Source organism: Manacus candei, unplaced genomic scaffold (genome assembly GCF_025592945.1).
Source record: "Manacus candei isolate 608988 ecotype Guabito, Panama unplaced genomic scaffold, ASM2559294v1 h1tg000043l, whole genome shotgun sequence".
Taxonomy (NCBI): Eukaryota; Metazoa; Chordata; class Aves; order Passeriformes; family Pipridae; genus Manacus; species Manacus candei.
Genome location: NW_026138091.1, coordinates 6428200 through 6444312, shown reverse-complemented (window position 1 = coordinate 6444312; position 16113 = coordinate 6428200). Strand labels below are relative to the sequence as shown.

Sequence of the window (16113 nt, the reverse complement as noted above, 5' to 3'; positions counted from 1 at the left end):
ACTGAACTCGTTGGGCAGTTTGTCTGAGAAAGGGTATCAGATCTCTCTCTGGAGTTATATGTTAGGACCAGCATTTCTGAACCTTCCACTGGTAGTGCTCATCTGCCCAAAAAACAAACTACTTGGGAAGGGAGCAACGACAGAGTCCTGTGTGGAGGCTGTAAAATGGTTTATATTCTGTATTAATATTGATTTAGCAATCATAAAATGTTTTAAAATTAAACATTTTTCTGTTTAAATGTTAAACATTGGCATTTCTCCTCATCTTGACTTTTAAATAAGCCTTGAAGGTGACTGTTGACTGGTTTGCAGTCATTTCTTGCCATCTCTCCTAGATAACTTTTTAGTAGCACAAAAGCTTCCAGGCAGAAGAGGGTACCAAACAGCTAATTGTAATTGCAAGGGTTATTTCCAAATCTTCATCACTGATTCTTCCTGTTGAGAGGTGTTCCTTACCATTTAAACTTTCTGACTGGCAGCCCTGGTCATCCAAAGTGTCACCTAGATTGATATTTCTGAGTTCAGCACAGCGTGGAGGGGAGCAACCTACTCAGGTTGCTACCTACTCCTTGGAAGTTCAGTGACATCTTCCTTAATTGAGTAAGAAATGACTCAGCATTTTATGAGCATCTCTCAACACAGTCATAATTTTATCACAGCCCTTGTGCAAGCAACCTCTGAGTCAATGCCAGCTCTCAGCTCTCTTCTGCCAGGAAGACCTTGCCGTCTGCTGAATCTATGTACCTGGGCAGGACTCCCTGAAGGGAGGAAAATTCTTAGCTGGTTTGTGAGAGTCCTTTTATCTGGAAAAGGGAATGGTGACTTTATACCTCTTTGCATTTCTTCTTGGGCAGGAGAAGCAAACTAAGCTCATACAAGTTTGGATAGCTTTGGATCTGCTTGTGCCAGTGCCACATCTGCAGCCTAGACTTGCTGGCATAGCAGCAGCTTTCAGTCTTGTCCCTGCGCCATGACAGAAGAATCTGCATTACCCTTGGCACTGTGTAACACGGAGCTCCCCGGCGGCAGGATGGCTTTGTGCTGGCCATGGCAGCGCAGCTCCCTGGTGTGCATGGGGCTGGACAGTTAATTCAGGGAAGCTGGTGATGAATGCACTCCTATGCTGCACCTCATTCATGCAGCCAGCCAAAAAGAAAGTTCCCTTTAAACCAGCCACTAATACTCAGTGCCCTCCCTTAGCAGTCTCCAGTGCTGCAGCTTGAAATAGAGATATGTCTTGAAACCGTCATACAAAAAATTGCTTCAAGGCATTCCTCCCAGCAGTGATTCTCTGGGATGTGTTCTCTCAGCTGAGAAGAGGCAAACTGTGCAAGAACATTCCCACAGTCACGCTTCCTCCTGAGCCATGGAGCGAGATCAACAGACTTCCACCAATAAAGCCATTTTTAGAAATATTTCTGCCTTCAGTCCAGTCGCCTCATGCTCACCATTTGGTATGTTTCTCGGTGGCAGGGTGGTCTCCTTGGGAGAAACAATGGGCTGTTGTGGACAACCCTCTCCCCCCGTTATTTCAAGCAGCACATGTTTCCTGACACGAGCATGACGGGATGTAACATGCAGCCTCACCGCTCACTGCCCCAGCCGCAGCTCCTCAAAGCAGGTACTCTGCTATGCACTGCAGGGCATGACTCTTCCCCACCAGTGTAAGCTTGGAAGGAGAAAACAAAACAGACAAAGATAAGTTTGAAGTGGTGGGAAGAAGGGTGCTAAAGCTGAATGGACTCCTTGTGGTATAGAAAATGGATCAGAAATGTGCAGCAGGATTGCAGCTTCCTTCTGACAGATCCCCTCCTTCCTGCCCAACCTCATGGCTGTGCTGAGAACACTAAGGCAGTAAAATTGCTATAGTTTGTATTGGTGGTCACCAAAAAATGCCCCTGCGGGAGAAAAAATGCTGAAAGGCTGACGTTTATTTTGGGGCTATTTGCTACAGCTGTTGTGAACGTGGCAAGGCTTGCAAGTATCTAGGTGGGGGCAGCTTTCCTTCCACTGCCCATGGTCCCAAAATACTGCATTCTCACACTCAATGAATAAAAGAGTAGATGGAAGACATCCAAGTGCCTGCAGAAACCATGCTCAAGCATCCTGTATTCCTTCAGGGAAATAAATCCTCTGGCCGCATCCACCACCTCATTCTTCAGTGCTGTTTGCCTAGCAAGAAAGGATGCACTCAGACATCAGCCCTGCTGCAAAGGAGGGCTGGCCAAGCAGGAGTAGACTGATGAAACAGCTGAGTCACTCCCATACTCCTGTAAGGGTAACAGGGAGAGCTGCCTGTGAGGCACACATCTTTCAGCAGTGAGTTGTTTTGTCTTCTCACTATTAATCGCTAATGACCATGAAAAGCTAGTGAGAGACCAGCTAGGACACCCGTTTCTCTGTCATGCTTTCAGGGACCCAAATATTTTGGAATAATGAAATAAATGTTGTCAGTCCAAAATAATAACACTTTACAAAGTGGAAATGTAAATTTCCTGCGATATTCCTGAATATCAGGTGCTATTTCCTGAGATATTGTTTCTCACCTACAGGAGAATTGATATTATGAACTGACTAAGGAAAATTATTATGATATCAAGCTCCATCGATTAAAGTAAAACAATGAGAGCATAGTAAACTGAGTAAAGTAACAAGCAAGAGAAGGCTTGGATTTTGTATGTTTGTTGCTGGGGTTTTTTCTAATGCTGTGGGCAATGAATCTGGCTAAAAGCAGAAACACTCCTTTTACAGAAAAGGCAGCAGCAGAAAGGAAATAGGAGAAAATGTTAAGCATTAAGTTCAATTGCTTTTGAGGGCATAAGGACATAATACGTAATAATTCATAGCATTAGTATTATTAAATAAAAAAATAGCTGGGTAACAAGTTAAATAATACCTATATGTGTTCAGCAAAGCAGACAAATGCTCACTCAAGCTTCCAGTGTGGTCAGGAACAAGCATGTCTGTGTTTCTGCTAACTAGATTTTTCTTTTAAAATAGGGCAATCTGTTGCTGTCAGTCAAAACTCACAATTTTGTTTTTGATTTCCTATAAAGGAGGCAAACTGTTAGGTTTACTGGTCTACACTTCATGTATCGCATTTGAGTGAAATCCATCTAACATTTTCTTATGTACATAATACTGTTTCCTCAAGTGCATTCAAAACCAACACCTACTTAAAGCAAAGACTGATAACTGATTTTAAATTGCTTGTGAACAGGCATTGCAGCATATTCCTACATATATATAACTTTATAGCTGGAAGACATATAATATATTGGCTCACCCTTTAGAACGTCTAAGATTTGTTTTCTTCAAGTGCCCATGGCTATCAGATTATATAGGCTAACTGAGAAACAAAGTAAATACCTCCAAGGACACCTGGCTGCTGTGCTGAGATTCCCTTTTATTTCTCATTCACTTAGGAAAAATACCTTTTTGTGGTACTCAAGAAGGTTTTTGTTGGAGGTGTTGCTTTTCAGATGAGATGTAAAATCAAGGCCTTGACCGCTTGTGGTCATCAGAGTTCCCATGGCACTTTTCAAAAGAGTTGGGATTTTGAGCCTGGTGTACTAGCTAAATTCAAGTCTGGATAATTACATCCTTCCTCCCCTGCCACATACACTGGATACGCTATTCTTCACCTCATGCCCCAACTGTATGTAACACTGTCTTGTGCTGTTAAAGCTGCTGTCAACCCTCATCCCAGAAATGGCTGCATTGCAGGGCAGAGTGAAACAGATCCCTTTAAAAAGTTCCCATGTCACTTCAAGTGTGCAAATCACTTTAGGACCTGCAGAGATGGAAAGGATATTCAAATATAAGATTACATATTTAAATATTGTGATTACTTTTAGTTATCTGATATTTATATCTAAACTTTTCATACAAAAATATGGCCACAATACAGCCATCTTGTGCGCTTTGGTGGACGAAAAGAAATATAAACAATGTATTTCTGTTTTTCCTCTCAGTTCCTTCCACATAATGGGCAGTGCAGAGCCTTGTTCCCATTTGTGCGTAAGCAGAGGAGGTAGTGTGAATTTGGTCCCCTTCTTGCCTGCCATCTCTCCTTGCCACTTTCATTCCTCCATCCTCTCCCTTTGGATCTTTCCCACTGTGTGACCCAACCAAAACTTCCTGGCATTGTTTCCTACTAGCCTAAGATTTCCAGAAGCACCTAGGTGTACACACACTGACCCAAGTTGTTTCTCCACCCCTCCTCCAAATGCTGTCCTTCCTTCGCTGGTGGCCTCCTAGTTGGCCACGGGGTTTGCCTGGCTCACAGCAACCTGTGGTGTCTGTGGGGCTTGCCTCAAGGCACACTTAAGGCTCCCATCTCAAGAGAAAGCCTTACTTGAGATTAGGCAGTCATGGCCATAGAATGTGGGGACGTTTAGGTGCCTGGGAGCCACTACCAGCAGAAAGACCTTGCTCCGCACCATCACCCTTACCTGTTAATATCTAAAGTAGCAGAGTATCCTTGGCCACATTGCTGCCAATGCTAAAATGATCATGCAGCTGCTGTTAAGCAGTCTGGTGCTGATCTCACTGAGGCACATTGTGTTCAGAATCAAGTTTCTGTCTACCCAGGGTACCTAATTCCCAGGAAAGGTATGCCTCTCTATGCCAACTGCAGCACCATTTGGAGACCAGCTCTCCTCCTTCTTCATCCAGCAAGCTGCTTTCACCTCTTCTGCCATGGCCACCTAGCCACAGATACTACCAGCTGGTATATTTTTGGCATGTCCCAAGCCACCGAGGTTCCAAGCACAATAAAATGTAACTAATTGGGAGATGGAAGCACTTACCTCTACCAGAGTAGACTCTGGAACTGGTTTGAACCAAGGGCAGAATTTAGCCAAGGACAGGATTTAGTTGAGGTTTTTTTGCAGTATGAAAAATCAGGTTTTGTCACTTCAGCAACAGAAGCAACAAAATATGGAAGAGTTTTCAGGAAGTGAGATGAAATATCCATCAGTCCTATTCTCTGAAATAACCTGCATTTGGTAAAATCTTCACAAGCCCTGCCTAGCAACCCTAACATTTAAAAGCCGGCTACTTTCCAAGAGGCCGATGGAGCTCTGTGAGCAAGGAAACCACTTTAAGCTGTACCAGGGAGTGGGGCTGTAGTAAGGTGCTCCAGGCGCTGCATTCTTGATCTGGTATCGGGTTTCAATACTATTATGAAAAATCTGCAGGAGATTTGCATGCATACCTTACACACATAACCTTTGATGTTCACATTGTTAGATCCAAGCAACAAGTAGGATCTTTTGGTCATATGTAGCTTCCAAAAGGGTATTAAGTAACTATAGCTAGACAGTCAGGTAATTGTCCTGTAAAATTATGGTCACATTCTTCTCTCCTAGATTGGGCTAAATTCAGAGTCTGTCCAGGGACATAAATAGAACAACTTCAAAATTACACCAGGATTATCAAGAACAGAATCTCTTTCTTACTCCCTCTCTTCCCCTTTTTTCACTCTCAAACCAGGGGAAGCATGTGTACTCAGACACTATTCATATTTCTGATGTTGTTGAGAGGCTGACAATAGGATATTGTAGATGTTGACTTCGCGATCTTTTATTAAATGGGTTCTAGCTAGATAAAAGCGAAAATGGGTTTGCCACTGTCGTTTAAAATATATTACTGTGTTGCATGGATTTCACAACGATTCACGTGATGAAATTGCTGTTAAGAGTAAAATCACACTAGAAATGCAATGCGGTGGTGGCGGGTTTTTTTGCTTTGCAGGGAGGGCCTAGAAGTCAGGCCTTTGAACATAATGAACGTAATTTCCATTTAAAAAATAAGAATATGAACCGAGCTCAGTATTTAACATGCCACACACCAGAATGATCCCAAAATATATCAAGCCAGGAAGTGGATTAATTACAACAACTCATCACCAAGCCCCTGGTATATTTCAAGTACGTGGAAAATCTATTTCTGTTTTGGACACTGACTTCTTTGTGAAACTATGCCAGAATATCAGCAGTCTCTGGTTGGACTCTGACAGACAATCTTAGCAGCATCAGTGTCCTGGAGGCAGTAATAATTGTCAAATCTGTTCAATAGAGAGACAGAAATCAGACATCTGTATATCCCAGACATAGAAAAACATCCCCAGCCAGCCATGTGGCTACCAATGGATCTGCTCAGACAAAGAAGTTCAAGAGAAGTGCCTCAGGCCAGATCCTCAGCTGCAGAAAATCAGCCAGGCACGGTCGATTGGCCTTCCTTCGCTGTGTGCCTTTTCTTTGGAGAAAAACCCTGCCCAGCCGTCACAGGGCAATGGGAGGTCACAGAGGCAATGGGTTGGATGGGAAGAGAAGCTCCTGCAGGAGCTTAGGACCGCCCTTGGGGCTGACCACATAAGCTCTGTACAAGGTGCTTTATTTATATCCCTGAAGGGGTAGAAATGACTGTACCAAAAGGCTGCCTATATCCCTTGTATCCTTACCCCAGTTTGTGCAGATGAGGGGACAGATAGCTCTTCCTAACAATGTCTAGAGCTGTGTCTGTGCTCAGTGAGCTGAATAGTGCCTGAACACGACCAGTGTCAAGCACTGCCCTACAGTTTTCTGCGCCATGCAGCTGGGAGCATTCTTTCCTTCGCCATCTTGTCCTCTGCCACATAACAGATGTTGTTAAGGAAGTAGCACAACCCAGGGCTCCTTCTTCTAGGCAGGCTGGAAGACATGGCTCCATGCAGTAGGAGGAAGGGTGGTATGTATGCAAGGCAGGCTGAGGTCCTGAACTGGATTGTTTTCTCCTATTGGTGAAGTCTGAAGGTTTTCTATGCAGATCACAGTCTCCTGCACCTGCCTTACCTAGCGCCCACTCTGACACTGTCCTCTGGTTGAGATGTGCCTCGCTAAAACATGAAGTGCAAATCTCTGGAGGCTGCAGCTCTTGTAGCATGCAACTAAACTGAAGAAACATGCCACAGGCTGCCACTGGGAACTACCCAAAAGAGGACACAGACTCCTTAGTTCGAATCTCACTACATTCAAGGTAGCTCAAATGGCTGCCTTTCCAGGGTGATGAAGGTGCCTAAGGGCCAAGGGAAGTGCATGCTGTATTTGCACCAGTATCCTCCTTCAGGAGCTCTTATGAAGTGCAGGTCTGGGCTGTGGCATGGCCATTGCAGCAGCACTGTGGCGGAGATGGAGAAGGCTAGGGTTAGAGTTGCCACCTGATACTGCTGGGACACTGCTGTAGTCCCAGTGTTGCCCAGAGGAGCAGTTTACCCCTTGTTTTCCATCACTGCCACTTCAGTTCTTTGTTCATTCCTGCCTCTAAGCTTGGGCCAGTTGTTGGCAGAAGCTTTCATAGGCCTGGAAATGAAGCTGATTACTTGTATATAAGCCTTCATTGTGGAAAATGGGATGTGCATATTTTCAAATTTCTGAATTACTAAGGACACTGTTACCAAATGAGTGAAGGTTTTTGTGACCTTAAAATGAGGCAAAGAATGAACGTAGGAGATCAGAAAGACGAATGTTACCTGACAATAGTTACATTTTGAGCAAAATCACTGAAGTTTAGAGTTCACTTTCCAAACAGCAGCAGATTTTGCAGCAGATTGGCTTGTTTGGAACTTAGTGTACCATTTTACTCTATTGCCTTACTGGAGACCAGTGCAAAGGTCAGGGGGATTCCAGAGCTCCTGGCAGTCAGGTTCAGAGATGATTCCACTGATGACAGTTCTGCAGCTCTGATCAGCTCCATGCAGCCGTCAGTGCTTCTGTTGAGAATGGCCTCTGCAGCAGGAACTGCCCTGGGTTTTCAGTCCATATGGCAGGAGGTGCCTGATCAAGGAGAGAAGACTCTAAAACGAAAGTTGGAACCAGATGGTAATGTGATACAGTGCTTTCCACCTCTAGGTCATCAATTCAAATCTAGCCTGTTTAGTCGTGACCAAAAATCATTTCCACATGGGCCAAGAGAAATGCATGGTGAACACAGGAGTTGCTGTATCCAAACAGACAAGATAGTCTGGAGATAAATAGCACAATAGTTATTTGTCTGGAGAGGTCTGCAAGGTATAAAACTAAGTAGTTTCTGATCACTGTATCCCTGAATAATGAGGGCTTGGTTTCTTTGCGAATAACTTATAATTTATTTCTGTCTACTAAAATGTAGGGCTTTTTCTTTACACTATAGGTAAGAATAACTGAAAACTCCCCTTTGGCTTTCTCAATAGTCGACAGACTATATGTAAGGAGTTATAAATAGACAGACACATATGATGTTTGCCAGACAAAAGAGCCAGCTCATGTTTCCTTATGTGTATATCTAAAAAACCCTCAATGTTGAACTATGTACTAGAATTATTCTGAAAGACAGAAAATGTTTCGTAATATTTCAGCAGAAAATGCACTGGATGCCAAACTAAACTTAAGGCAAATGCATCAGGAAAGCTTATCAAGTACATGATGGATGATATTGAAGAAACAGGGGAACCCAATAATGCAGAGATGACTCTGAACATGAGCAGTCAGCAACAGCAGATCCTCCTGCTGACAAAATGTATTGATTTTAGCTCAGTACACCAATTTAAACTTTGCTTGTAGTATTGAACCACAGATACAAGGCTTATTAAATGGCTATTTCATAAGCTGCATTACCCTAAATATTTTATAGAAATGTAACCAATACTGGCTGAAACATTATAAGAATTAATAAAAATCTATCAAGAGCACTGAACTGACAGCTACTGTGCTTTTTTTTGATTATATCCTTGATAAGCTCAACAGAATATTGTTGTGCTTGAACTAACAGTTCAGCTAGCAGATGAATAAAAATGATGGGTTTTCCCTTCCCCTTCTAATCATTAAATTTGTACTTATGAAGATCTGTAATGGTGGGAGGAAGGTTGGGTCAAAGCAACTGAAAAGTAATGGATTATATGAGCATAAAAGAAAACAGAATTTGATTCTTTAATAAATTCCTTTCACTGTTTTATTCCTCTCAGAACATAAAACCATTGCAAATGTAGCAATTCACAGATGATTTGTAGTGAAGGTAGGTTTCTGTAAACAAAACGTATGAAATCCTAATCATGATGAAATCAGCTGCTTGACTTCCATTGGATATATACATACCTAACTGGATATATGTACCTTTGCCTGAATTTTCAGACTACCGAAAGAGTTATTTGAAGTAGCGTGTTTTGAATTTGCCAATTAAAATATAAAATTTTGTTACCAGTCAAATGACTATTAAAACTCACTTTGTGTACTTGGAAAACTCTCATGCTTTCTGCTCTCCTCAACAAATGGAATAGAAATACTCTTTGCTATCAACTAATTGGTGCAGCTCCTGACATGCTGCAGGCTGTTCCAACATCAGTCAAGGAAGGTCAGTTTAAAAGCTAATAAATATTTTTTAATGACCTGACATTGTATTTGGTATTCAAAACTCAGAGGATTGCCAAGTAGGATAGGAAATAAAGAATAGTTCCATAGATTTTGCCAGAATTCTCCACAGATTACTATTAGCCTCATTTATGGGACTACACAGAGAACTGTGAAATATCCTTTGAACTCTAAGGGCCAGATGGTTTTGCTGTTAGATTCTAATGACCCACAGCAGTGTGCATACACAGACATCACAGTTACCAGTTGACTGCAAACGTATGATGGAGGCAGGAGAGACAATTCATGACCCGTGCTTCCAAAACACAAGCTAGTCCTACTTGGGCAGAGTGGACTTCCCCCATCATTATTGATGGGATAAAGAAGCATTTCTGCTACTGCCTCAAAAGGGAGATAATTTCTGAAGCAAGCCATGAGCATACCTTGACCTGAGGAGCAAATGGCAGGCACATCATCCCATGCAATCTGGGGTAGATTCTTGCTGATGATCAAGAAGCTGCACGTGGATTTGCTTGAAGGCGAGGGTTCTCTGGTGGGCTGTGTGGGCCCTTGGTCCCAGGGCTGTATCACTCTGTTGGAAGAGGGAGAAAAAGGCTGGACTCAAACCAATTAAAGCTGTAGGGCAAAATGGTAGTTACTCTGCTCTCATATGGAACTGCTTGTAAGACATGATTTATTTTGGATTATATTGGTTTCAACAGATATAATATGAACTTGCTGATTTTTCAAAGATGTGTAGACAAAACGACTAAATATGGTTTTACTCATCTTTTAATTTAGAACTACAAGTGTTTGAGTGACCTATGAAATTATTTTAATGATCTCTGAGCTGTCAGCACTATAAATGTCATCTTAACTGAATAGTAGTTTACACCATGGTCATTTAGTCTCACCAGCAGAGCTACCTCCATGGAAATGTCATGTCTGTGTCAGGCTGTTGGAAAAAAACAGAGAATCGCTGTTGCCAAGAAGCATCAGTCAGACATTTTCATAATACTCACTTTGAAGAGGAAGACACAAATACAAAATCTAGGAGCACTGTGAGTGTGCAGCTTGCTCTTGGAGCTTCAGGCACAGCAGTCAGAAGATGATTTGCATTCAAACCAGTGCTTTTATATCTGATCATTAAAAATATGTTCCAGCATTGCTCGTAGTAGTTGAAATAGACTTACCCATATCCTACCCTTTTCCTTCCTTAGCTTTCTAATATAAAAAGTCACAGGATAAGAGGACTCCAGTGAATGAGAAGTGTGACAAATTGAATTTGATACAACTTTTGGCCACTGGTACAAGATGAATATTAATATATCACATGATATACATTTTCTCATATAGAAGGCAAGGAAATTGTTTGACCAGTGACGGTAGGCTGTAAGGATGCATCTAAGATAGTGACAAAGAGTAAAGTAACAGAATCTGAAAATAAAAAAAAAAATGAGGGATGTGGTGACAAAGGAGGAGTGGAAGAAGTGTCTTCTAGAAGATAGTCAGTTGGACTTTGAACATCCAAAACTTACAGCAAAGATAAAACAATCAAAAACTTCCTATACATTCCTTTTCAGGTGTTTTGTGGGTTTTCTTCTGTTCAAAGTTAGGAATATTAGCCTGAAGTTCTAAATTGTTATCTTTTGCCTTAGCTCACATACTTAATATTTAAAACCCGGCAAAAGAAATACTTCTGTATTTTGGATTTGTTCTTGCATGATGGATATTTGAAGACCTGGTCATAGGATTTTTCCAACACTGTCACTTGTTCTTTATGTCTCATGTAGATTTAAGAAAGATACTTAATGTTGACTTTGTAAAAAACCCTGAAGTTTACTTTGAAGTGTATGGAACTTCAGCTGATATACATGCAGTGTACAACAGCTGTTTTTCAAACCTAGGATAAAAATGAAATGTGAAAGTGCTGTGTTGCATGAACCTCTCCTTACTTAGGATCACTGACATTAGTGAGAGAGCCTCTGACAGAGTAGAAATTCTGCCATGTTACTCTGCAGGCTCCTGGCGGGGAGAATACAGAATAGTTCAGAGCTCTCGTGTCTTGTGTACAACTTTATTTTCCTCCAGAGTACCTCTTTAAAGTCTCTTGTCTGTGGGTATTTTATGCTTCCAGTCTTCTCAATAACCAAGGCAGATTCTCTTTCTTTCCAGTTAGTTGAACATGCAGTTGCAACACACTTGTAAATCAGAGATGTTTCTTTTGAAGCTCCAAAAAGATAACTCAGTGAACACAAAGTTTAGTGAGTTGAGGCATTAGTATCTCTAGTGTGTCAAAAAGGTTCCAAAGGCATCACATCCACAACAGTTAAAGAAATGAGAGAGGTGCTTTTGAAATTTCTTGTTACTCCTCTAAACCTCAGTTCTTCTGGGCATGGTGACCTAAGTAAGCATGCAGTCCTTACAGGATTGGACCTTTCTGGATTTATTTGTCCAGCTAGCTCTCCCACACAGCCAGGCTGAAGCAGGAAAAGCAGTGCCCCTGAAAACTGGCCCTTGCAGTGATTCAGCTGCCACAAGCCATAGCCCTCAGTGTGACATGAGTGGGCATGGGTCCTATCATGTCAGTGGTGTGTGCCACTAATACCAGCTGAGGGACTAAGCCCTGCTTCTGAACTTGCATAGCTGAGCTGCTTCCATTTAAGGGAGAAAGCATATCACACACTGAACTCCAGATCCCAAATCCAGTGGAAACCTAGCTGGCAGTAAGCAAGCACTGCCAAGGAGCAGTATGATAGCAAAGGTCTTGAATGACTAAGATTCTTGCAAACCTTGGTCAGTGTGAGAGACAGTTTCCAACTGGGCAAAGTACAATATTTTCCCTCTGCTTTTTATGAATGGCTGGATAGGACTGTGCTGGAGTCGGAGTCCCCTGTGGAAGCCATTCACAAAAATAACAAACCAAACCAAACACACACACAAAAACCTTTCTAGGTCCAGTCCAGAGCCACTGGGTGCCAGAGGCTGGAAAAACATGCTGGCAGCTCAAGCCCCAGCTATCACTGAAAGTATTCAAGGGGCTTTTTGGTGGTCTGAAAAGTATGAACTGCTGTATAGAAAGGCAGCTGGTAGAATTACTGTGACACATACTAGGCAGAAAGCCAGAACTGGCCTTGTTTCAGACATTGTCTTTCCTCTCACTGAAGTGTCAGGACAGGACCTAATTCATGGAAAATTTGGTGAGTTGGTAGCTCTTTCAGAAGATTTCATTGAGCCACAGTGTGTGAGAGTCACATGAATGTAGAGTGCATGGCCAAAAATATATGGGGATTTCTGAGTAGGAGAAAACAGTCAACCTCTAAAAATGTCTGTGGTTTTCATGTGGTTTGGGAGTAAACACATGTACAGGTGTAATCAGCAGGCAAAAAAAAAGAAAATAAGGTGGAAAAGCACTAGTGGCAGATTACAGAAGAGCTCAGTAAGTTCCTTAATTATGAGAGATTCCTCTGAAACAAATAATTCCTTAGCCCAAGGGCAGCAAATGTCCATCGAGTTCAGGGCTTGCAGTCCACCTGGAGAAGCCATCAATAAAACGTGTGCCTTGATAATACATTGCTAGGGAGTTTAATGGAAAAAAGAGGGTCCACCCTGAAGTTTAAAGACAGACCCAGCCGTCATGTAATTTTTTTCCTCATATTTATTTGAGAGCAGAATTTGGAGCCTGAGGCGCAGATACAAAAATATAACAACACTAGGATTCTGCTGAGTTGGAAAAAGACTGAAAATAAACAGAGCATCTCTTGTTAAAATGGGACGCTTGTGATGGGCAGTCTGAATTGAATCAGTTACATTTAATTTACATTTTCATTGATCCTTCCCACTGAAATATTGCTCTGAAAGGTCAGTTACATTGAACTGCTTATTCAGAAATATTCCATTTATTTCCTACTACACTGTCATGAAAATTAGGTTTTTGGTCATGCAGAGGGACAGCATATTGGCTTCTGCCCAAGCAAGGCACTGAAATCATGGCTAGGATTGGGATAAAGCGGGAAGGAAGGGCAGAAAGAAAATCATTGCGTGCGATTCATAGACTTTGAAAACAGTGCAGGGAAGGGGGGTAGGCAGGAGCTTTGCTCCTCTGAAGTAAGAAAAGCTCTTTTGTTCTTTCTGTGTCAGGATTGCATCCTTCATCTGTGGTTTTATTGTTCCATGCTGCTCCTAGCACCCACAAGCATCATCACATCATGTGGGTAGTGGTGGTGGATTTTAAGCATGTCTGTATTTGTTCCTTAATTGGTACTCCTCCTCCCCCAGGTGGGGATGAAGTGCACTGGCACCTTGGTGGGTCTCTTGACTCGTGTGAGGACCATGTTTCCCAGTCCTGGGTGGGAGCAGCCAGGAGGGAGACTTGCTGAGGAACCACTGGGGCACCAGGTCCTGCATAGGCAGGTGGATACAGCCAACCTGCCTGAGGATGGGCATCCCCAAAATCACATCAGTAGGCTCAAGAGGGTCAGCACATGAGCATCACCTTCATGCAAAGGTCTGAAACCAGAGCTTCCAAGGGCTGGAACCACTGCCCACCCCAGCCTCCTGATTTTGGCAGGGATGGCTTTGGTCATGTGGGAAGCCATGGCTCAGGAATGGGGCTATGTGTCCTTCACCTCTCTGTCCAAGCTGTTCCCGAGCTGTGCTCATGACCAAGAGGGAGGGCTTCCCCACAGCAAGACACTCCACTCATGGCTGAGAGAGAGTCGTAAGAGAGAACAGCATCAGTGTAGACAAAAAAATACAGTTATAAAATCAGCCACTCCCATGGTCTGGTAAGTTAATACAGCAAAGGAAATTTAGCAGTACCACAGAAGAACTGAAAGATGTAACACGCTAAATTAGACTTCACTTTGGTTTTAATGATACAAACATACTCCTCTTTTTCCATGGTAATCTGAACTACTTCAGAGCAAGATAGGTGTAGGAGAGGCTGGGTGTGAGAGCTGAGTATGTACATCTCTCCACTTCTGAATGTGGGCTTTGCCTGTGTTTTATTTCTATTGCTGAAAACATTTTTCCTAGCATTTGTGAAATCACGGTTAAGTGCTTTCAGGGAATTTTGTTTCTCACTGTGCTTTTGTTTTACTTTTCAGCCTCAACAAGTGGTTCAAAAGAAGCCTGGTCAGGTAAGAAAAGCTAATTTAAATTCTTTAGACTAAGTGAAATAGCTTTTTAGTATTTCAGCTGGTCTCCTTTACTGTAAAGAAAGAAGGGAAATACATCAGTCGTATGAGCTGGGGCAAAGCTGTTGGCTTGCTAGGCACAACCATCAGAGCAATTCACGTGATGGCCCTTGGGAAAGAGAAGGGGAAGCAGTGGATGGTGCTTGCTTAGAATTGTCCTCTTTCTGCATGTCTCACCTTGCAATGGTAATGCAGACACACGTGCACACCTCCATGGTGTGAGTCCAGCATGTGATAGATATCTCTGTGTATCCTGAACATAGGTAGCTGGGGACTGCATTACAGCAAGGAGGGGCATATGCATAAAACCAGTCTCCCCATTGGTCTAAAGATTCCCTAAATCCACAAAATAAAATAGACTGAACTTTGTAACTAGACTGGATCCGTCATAAAGACTAACACATTTGAATTTTTTGTATTGGATGGTATTATTCTTCTTTAACACTCTGGACAGATGCAAGCCACAAGGTGAAAACAGTCAAACACTGCAGTTACAATCATCTTCATTTTCTTTTCCCAGTCTGCCCTGTGTTAAAAACCCCAAGAACCTAACTCTAGCACTCTGTTATATGTGCACCAGCAGAAAAGCCTGTGGGCATGAGAGCAAGTCCATCCTTGGGTCTCCAGAGTCCATGGGCTGTGCTGCTGTATCTCCATGCAGATGGATGATTGCTGAGTCAGGAGCATAAGGGGTCCATAGCTTTTCTGGAAAGAGGTCTGCTTTCAGAAGGGAATAATACTTTCACTTTTCCACCTTATGGTTTTAATACATTATTGTACAGTGTATATTGTTGTAATATCCACTGTAATCTGAATTAGGATCTGTTACATAAGAAACAGAAAACATCCTAACCAGAAGTTGAAGGGGTAAAATGATGTCATTCTCCAAAGCATGTGCAGGAATCAGATTTCAAGAAATCAAGACAGTCTCAGCAGTGCGAATCCATGCACAGGTTAGTGTCTCTGAATGGTGGACATAACATATAGAGTGAATGTAGTAGTACTTTTAAGTAAGGTCAGTTTTGCAAGGACAAGTAGTGTCTTTTATTGGGCCAACTTATGCAAGAAACACAGTGTAAGTTCCGAGGGACTTACTGTGTATAACCTTCTGACTATACCACACAATTCAAAACACAACAAGTTGTTCTAATAAAAGATATTTCCCCTCCCTGGTCTCGCTTATATCCTTCAAATGTTATGGCTGCAATCAGGCTGTTCCTGTTACAACATGATAGTAAATCTGCCAGTGCACAAAGCCAGCTATCTCCTCTGTGGCACCTGAGAGACTCGGAGGCTTAAACCCTGCTGTGCAGAGGAGGCCAAATACAGGAGGCAAAGACTCCCGGGAGGCTGTTTGTGTTGCCTTTTCTTCTAGTACATATCACTGGGGTCAGCAGGAAGAAGGGATCTAGAGTTGGTGGCTGTGCCTGAAGCCTAGCCTGGCAGAAACCATTGCTGCCAGTGGCCTGTGTGGTACCACCAGGTCTACAAGATCCCTAGGCATTACTCCTGCAAGTTTTGTTTGAACAATAATCGTGCAAGCCTGAGTG

General features: G+C 42.6%; 1 protein-coding gene across 1 annotated transcript in view; it reads left to right on the top strand.

Annotated features, from left to right (window-relative positions):
* LOC127474681 (uncharacterized) overlaps positions 1-16113 on the top strand; it is a 141500-nt gene that overhangs the window by 104576 nt on the left and 20811 nt on the right. The window contains exon 6 of the mRNA XM_051795845.1: positions 14474-14506. Coding sequence (XP_051651805.1) covers positions 14474-14506 — 33 coding nt within the window. The remainder of the gene's footprint in view (positions 1-14473; positions 14507-16113) is intronic.